The 6,908-nt window shown below is 47.6% G+C and overlaps 1 protein-coding gene across 1 annotated transcript; it reads left to right on the top strand.

Annotated features, from left to right (window-relative positions):
• The first annotated feature begins 522 nt into the window (after nt 1–522).
• Nucleotides 523–4,281, top strand: OTOL1 (otolin 1). The gene is made up of 4 exons (XM_008633787.2): nt 523–604; nt 1,725–1,814; nt 2,617–2,688; nt 2,833–4,281. Exons 1-4 carry the CDS (start codon nt 523–525, stop codon nt 3,726–3,728), a joined length of 1,140 nt encoding a protein of 379 aa, XP_008632009.1. The 3' UTR covers nt 3,729–4,281.
• Nucleotides 4,282–6,908: the final 2,627 nt, after the last annotated feature.

The raw sequence follows: 6,908 nt of genomic DNA, 5'->3' as shown, positions 1-6,908 counted from the left end.
CCCCCCCGCAGCCCGGGTCTTCTCCCCCGGCACGCACCCCGCAGCCAGGGGCTTTTCCCTCGGCACACACCCCGCAGCCAGGGGCTTTTCCCACAGCACACACCCCGCAGCCAGGGGCTTTTCCCTCGGCACACCCACCGCAGCCAGGGGCTTTTCCCTCAGGAGAGCACTGGGCAGGGCCTGTGCAGCGCGTGAGGGATCTCAGCAATCTGCAGCTCTTCCCGAGGGGCAGCCCCGATCTGTGCTCCCTGTGACGGGGACAGGACGCAGGGAGCGGCTGGAGCTGTGCCGGGCGCGGTTAGGTTGGATGTTAGGATTTTAGGTTCTTCCCTCAGAGGGTGCTGGGCGCTGCCCAGGCTCCCCAGGGAATGGTCCCGGCCCCGAGGCTGCCAGAGCTGCAGGAGCTGCCAGGGATGTGCAGGGTGGGATTTGGGATGTCAGTGCAGGGCCAGGAGCGGGGCTGGATCATCCATGTGAGTCCCCTCCAGCTCAGGATATTCCCTGATTCCATAATTCTACGGAATGTGGAATGTGATCCTGCCTTGTGTAATCCAGAGCAGAAAAGTGCATGGCAGCCGCATCCTGGAAGTTACAAACCACCAGTGTGGGTGGGAATTCCCCAAAAAGGAATTCTCTGCCTGTGGCACTGTCCTTGGGACCACAGTGGGGTGGGACTATCCCAAATCCCTGCTGGCAGGAGGCTGTGCTCCTCAATTCTCTATCCCTGCCCTGATCCGCTTGGATTCACAGATTTTATTCCACATTCATTTCAACCATGGCCCAAAAATATCTTCAAGCAGTTTTGCATCTTTACTGAAGGTTTCTTTTCTTTTTTTGTTCATCTTTTTTTTCCATTGGAAAAGAGGAAATTAAAAAAAAAAAGGGTTCAATTTTAAAAATAAATAAATAAAGCACAAGAAGCAGCCCTCTATAAAGTACCTAAATATTTCCTAAAATACACTTTGTCTCTTCTTTCTGCTGCTAAAATGCACATCCACAGAGCACCTTATTCTGCTCCTGCTCTAATGAATAGTGCATTAGTCTGCAAATGTTCACTAACAGCACTAATGTTGGAGATAGGAACTGTTCATCTGAGGAAAGGTGGGAAAATCATGAAATAAGTCTCCTTTAATCCAATGTACTCCAGGGATTTTCACTTCCCGTGGTTTGGGAAGGGTTGGCTCATGGAAATTGTAGTGGCTGCAAAGGAAGTTTGGTCTCACATTTGTTGATAGAAAAGTCCTTGTGCTGATTGAAGGTGTCATGAACCCAGACAGGCACTGGGAATCTCTGGATTCCCAAGGGGGTGGAAAAGTGAAAGGATTTCAACCCCTCCTTTCTGCAGCAAGGAGCTCTCAGCCAGGTTCCACTTCTGTACTTGCAGAATTAATTCTCCTTAAGGAAAGGGACAGTTCCAAAGCTGTGGCGGCTCCTTGGATGTGCTCAGATATTCAAGACAGATTATTTCTGGTGTTTTATGAACCTTGGAGCTCCTGTGGCTCTGAGGCAGCTCAAAGTTGGTTTTAAAAAGTCTTTAAGTACAGCGCAGAGTGAAATGCAAAGCTGTGAGATTTGATGATGTCAAATAAAACAAGCAGCTCTTCCCAAGGTGATGGAATCACCTTATACACACTCCTCAATGCCTTTTTCCTTAGCTATTACTGAAAATGTTATTTACAGAGTTAAACCTTGGAGTTACTGAGATAATTTTGTTGCTTTTACAGGTCCCAAGGGGGAGAAGGGAGATGCTGGGCTGCCAGGGCTGCCAGGAACTCCTGGTCCTCAAGGTCCAAAAGGATCTAAAGGAGAAAAAGGTAAACCAGACTGATGGGAAATGCTGTTGTCTTCATTTTTCAAAGCAAAAATACTGCTAGGGATTGAGGCCTGGAGAGGTTTAGCTGGCATTAGTGCAGGGACAAGAACTCAGGTGGTGGCACTGTTTGTTCAGGTGGAATAGGAGCAGCTGCTCATAAAGATCTCACTCCAAACTTCTTGTTCTGAACAGGAGTTCAAAATCTGAGTTCAGTTTGCTTTGGCTTAGGGACAGAAATAGGAGAAAACCACCCCAGAAATCGTGTGCAGGTGTAAAATCTGCATTTCAATTTAAATATCTCAGGCAAAATCACTTCAGTTGAGATGCTGAGCAATCATTATCCATCAGAATTCCTGAAAGGAAACCCTGCCCTTCATATGGGGCTTGGAGAAGCTTTGTCCTGGCAGGATCCTGCTGCTGCCTCTGGAGAATCACCCCCGGTCCCAGCAGCAGAGTGAGGTGCTCTTCAGTCACTGCAGCCCCTTAGGCAGTGATTTACTCCTGGAAAAAGGCTTTTGGCCACCCCGGAATGAGGAATGCAGAGCTGTCATCATCTCCATCTTCCATGAAACAGCAGCAAGTGCCTCCCAGAGGGGCAGAAATCTTGGAGTGAGGTGGTGCTCAGGGCTGTGGGATCCAGCTGAGGCTCCTGAAGGTGTTTCCTTAAAACCCTCATTGCTCATGTCTGGTTTATTAATGAAGTGAGGGACACACGCAGATGGTCCCAGTGGGGTGTGATGTTTGCTGTGCTGCACACACCAGCACCAATTAATTAATTAATAATTCATGCTGGGATGTCCTAGGAGGAAAAGGGGAGCAAGGGGAGCGAGGAGTGAGTGGAAACCCCGGTTATCCAGGGAAACCTGGGCCGCAAGGTAGGTCTGGGAAGCCAGGATTGCACTGACCTTTCCCTCTGCTCCGGGTTTTACAACAGCATGGAAGGACCAACTGCTCTGGATGGTCCTTCCATCTCCAGAGCAATCCAATTTTATTATTTGGAATTTTCTTTCCCCCCCCAGGTGAAGCCGGAGCCAAAGGCAATAAGGGCAGCTACGGCTTCCCTGGACTGAAGGGACAAAAGGGGGCTAAAGGGGACACCTGTGACAACGGGACCAAAGGAGACAAAGGGGACAGGGGGGATCCTGGAGAGCCGGGAGCGGGCGGGGAACAGGGAGACAAGGGGGAAAAGGGGGACACGGGGGAAAAGGGATACTGTGGGGAGCCAGGTGGGAGAGGGGCCAAGGGAGACAGAGGGGAAGGGGGCACCAAGGGGGAAAAGGGCAGCAAAGGGGACACGGGCACTGAGGGCATCCGGGGGGCGGATGGCAGACAGGGAGAGAAGGGCGAGCAGGGCTGCAAGGGTGACAAAGGGGACCTGGGCCCCGTGGGCACGGCGGGCCCCAGCGGGCCCAAGGGCGACCCTGGCACCAAGGGCGACCGCGGCGGCCCGGGCAGGAAAGGCTCCCGCGGGGCCAAGGGTGCCCGTGGGGACGTCCCCAAGCCCCCGCGCTCGGCCTTCAGCGCCGGCCTGTCCAGGCCCTTCCCTCCTCCCAACGTGCCCATCAGGTTTGACCGCGTGTGGTTCAACGAGCGCGACGATTACAACCCCGCCACGGGCAAGTTCAACTGCAGCGTGCCCGGCGCCTACGTCTTCTCCTACCACGTCACCGTGCGCGGCCGCCCCGCACGCCTCAGCCTCGTGGCCAGCAGCAGGAGGGTAGCCAAGGCCAGGGACACCCTCTACGGGCAGGACATCGACCAGGCCTCCTTCCTGACCATCCTCAAGCTGAGGGTGGGGGACCAAGTGTGGCTGGAGGTTGGGAAGGACTGGAACGGGCTCTACGCCGGCGCGGAGGACGACAGCGTCTTCACGGGGTTCCTTCTGTACCCTGATGGTTTTGAGGTTGTGCTATAAGTTTATAGCGTGAAGATAATACTGAGGAACATCTTTTCCCTCTGCTGTGAGAGGAGAAAAGGGTAGCACGTTGGTTTAGCTGTTATTTCCGTGATATTTGAACAAAAATGTTTCTATTTGCAAGGTATGGATTAGTTTGAAGAAGTCGCACGTCCTTTGTTCGTTGTCCAAACAGCAGCAGGACCAGCACGGGGAGGGCATTTCCCATCACAGTTTGTAATAAGCATATTCATGTCATGGAATGGAGCTCCCTTCCCAGCTCCTGCAGTCCTTGCATGGTCCAAACCCCTCTAGGAATCAGTTGTGATCACCTCTGATTTCACTAAAAATGCTACAGTTTGATTTATAGAGCTCAGCCAGATGGGAACATGAGCAGTAGGTTCCTTGAAATCACCTGAAAAGATTTAAAGTTCTTCTCTCATTGAATCAGTATTATTTAGTGCTTTAGTCTTGGTCATGAATTATATAAAAATTTGTCTAAAAGAGTATTAGATCAGTGTAAAAACCCTCCTAACTCTTGGTCTTAAAAATAAATCTGAAACTTTCAAAAGTAGCTGAGAGATGAATATTTTACCTTATTGGCCTACTCACACCTCCAGTTTCTGAGCCTCTGATGCTGTGGGATCATCCTTGGGCAGCCAGGAGCAGATTTTGGAACCCACTTGACGTTTTGTGATGGCCCAGAGGGTCTGAGGGCACATTAAAAAAGCCTCACGGAGACCATTTCACCAGAAAACCTTAATCCAAGCTGTTTTCCACCTTAAAAATGTTGAAGTGTAAAAAAAATCCCTCATTTTGATCTGGTTTTCCTCATTTTTCACGCCATGGCAGAATGACAATGGATTGATTGAGGATGTGCTTTGTCTCATTATGGAGCCCTGCTAAAAAAAAAAGGCAAAATATTTGTTCCCTTTCACTTCTGCTTCTATTAGCAGGGATTTGTGTGGTAAAACTGTCTCCTCTTCAGGCTGCAGTGAAGCATTTTGACACTGGTGGAAGAAAATAAATGCTCAGGGTTCTAATCAGGCGAGCAGCTCTTGTCAATTATTATGAAAAATTATTCCAAGCTGACACAAGGCCATAAAAACACCCCTTTTCTGGTGTGTTCCATGGTTTTTAATCAAATATTCCACAGATTAACACTTAATTCCATGATTTTAGTGGCAGGACTGGGTTTTTTAACCAGAGGAACAGCAGCAGCAGCAGCAGCACTTTGCTTCTCCCTGTGCTTCCTGCCCTGGCTTTGGGGCTTTCTAGGTGCTCTGTGTTGCCAAGCCACTGTTCCCATCAGGAATCTCCCCAGCTGAGCTGTGTTTGCCCCGGAACGAAGCAACACGATAATCCAAATTCCTGCATTTCAGCTGAAATGGGCCTTGTTTTTTTTGGGAATTCTGTAGCTTTACTTGCAGCTGCTTGGCTGCTGAAAGGTTTTCCTTTTTGAAAGGAGGGAAAACACCTTTTGATTGGAGTTAAAGGGGATTATGGTGTGAGCACTGCCGGTTTTCCAGTGGTTTGTAAAATGCTGGAGCTGCTTAATAGGGAATATTTATGGTGGTGTTCTCTAGGTAGAGCCACTGGTGTTCATTCCCAGGAAAAGCTCTGCCGCAGTTCTGTGTGCCCTGTCTGAAAGCTGCAGTTTCACCAATATTCCTTGAAAAACTTTCAGGCTGGAAGTGTCTGCACCAGGAAAAGATTCAATGTGGAAACAAGAAGGGTTTGCTGCTGGGTGGTTTTCTATTAATATCATCTGTTAGATTCCTAAACTTAGATGTGGATATTAAAAGTGTCCAAGTCTATTTTGGGGTAAATTTGAATCACTTGGCTCATTTTAATAACTTCTTTGAATTGCTCTTTTTTTTTTTTTGTAAATAAATCCTCTTTCAAGCAGAGATTTTTCCATTTTCTGGGTGAAACTCTTCTTGCTGCAGCCAGAACTTCCACACTTTTCTCCTTTCATGGGAAATATTTTATTTCATTAAGATAAAGTTGTGGATGGACTGAAAATGCGCTGGCTTTGTTTCAGCTCATCTTTCTCAGTTTAATCTTTGGTTTGCAGCCTCTAAACCAATCTGGTTTTAGTCTGAGCTTCTCCAGACTTTGCCTTATTTAAAAAGGGGAAAAAAGAGGAATAAGTCATCCTAAAACTCAGATATCTCTAAATTATATTTTTATTCGTGGTTAAAGTGTTTGATGGGAGATGGGTCATTTGAAAAGAGAATTTATTTTAACTTTTTTTTTTTTGTGAAGGATCTGGGGGCTGTTTGAGCCTCTCTGAGGGAGCCAGGTGAATGTCTGGGAGAGGAGAGAAAGAAAAAGCAGCTCTGGGTGGTTCTCTCCTGTTTTTTTCTGGTAAAAGATCAATGTAAATATAAATGTGTCTTTTCTGCACAATAAAACATTGATTTACTCCTCTCTTTGAAGCAGCTCTGGGGCAGTGGGGGAATTTCTGGTGCACTTTTCTCCCTGCCAGAGGAAACATCCTTTTTTTTTTAATTGCTAAATTCTCTAGAGCTGCCTCTTGCCCACCTTTCTCTCTGCACTTTCTATCCCTTAAACTTCAGCCTGTTGCTGCCTAATGAGAAATCAATGCTCATCAAGGAAAAATTCCATCTGTGGAGTGCTGAGGGCTAGAAAACTGGGAGGATAAAGTCAAAGCACCAGGACTTTATTTGAGGAGAGTGGGATTCCAAGGAGTGATTATTTTATAGGTCCTGTGTCACATTATCCTCACACTTCCCATTATCCAAGGGAACTTTTATTGCTCTGTAACCATTTATCAAGCTTCAGGATATTCCTAAATATGTGCTTAATATGCTGCTGCATCAGTTTGGGATTGAAAGGGCACCAACCCAGTCAATAAAATCACCTGGGCTCAGTGTCTTCCCTTTGAAGGAGTGGATAAAATGCCAGGATAATCCCACGGTTTTATGGGACCTAAAGTGTTATTTTTTCGCTTTGACTCTTGCCCTTTTTCTTTTGGTATTCAGCTGGGTAACACTGGGAGCTAAATTGGCTTGAAAGGTGGGAGATTGGGGTTAGAGAGGAAAGCTTTATAAACACCAAGTCCAATAATTTAGATTCAAAGCCTTCAGGATGCTGCTGAACAGCTTTTGCTGGGTAAAACTGTTACCAGAATATTTTCTCTTTAGTGAGGGAAGCAGTGTGGAGCTGTGGGAAGGA

This window comes from Corvus brachyrhynchos, unplaced genomic scaffold, assembly GCF_000691975.1.
Source record: "Corvus brachyrhynchos isolate BGI_N302 unplaced genomic scaffold, ASM69197v1 scaffold544, whole genome shotgun sequence".
In the NCBI taxonomy this organism is placed as follows: Eukaryota; Metazoa; Chordata; class Aves; order Passeriformes; family Corvidae; genus Corvus; species Corvus brachyrhynchos.
Note: the sequence above shows the minus strand (reverse complement) of the source record. Positions and strands in the feature narration are given on the sequence as shown.

Coding starts and splice junctions, on each gene's coding strand:
- OTOL1 (XM_008633787.2), top strand. CDS start 523: ATGTGGAATGTGATCCTGCCTTGTGTAATCCAGAGCAGAAAAGTGCAT. Junction 605..1,724: donor GGAAGTTACAAACCACCAGT/GTGGGTGGGAAT, acceptor TTGCTTTTACAG/GTCCCAAGGGGGAGAAGGGA. Junction 1,815..2,616: donor AGGATCTAAAGGAGAAAAAG/GTAAACCAGACT, acceptor GGGATGTCCTAG/GAGGAAAAGGGGAGCAAGGG.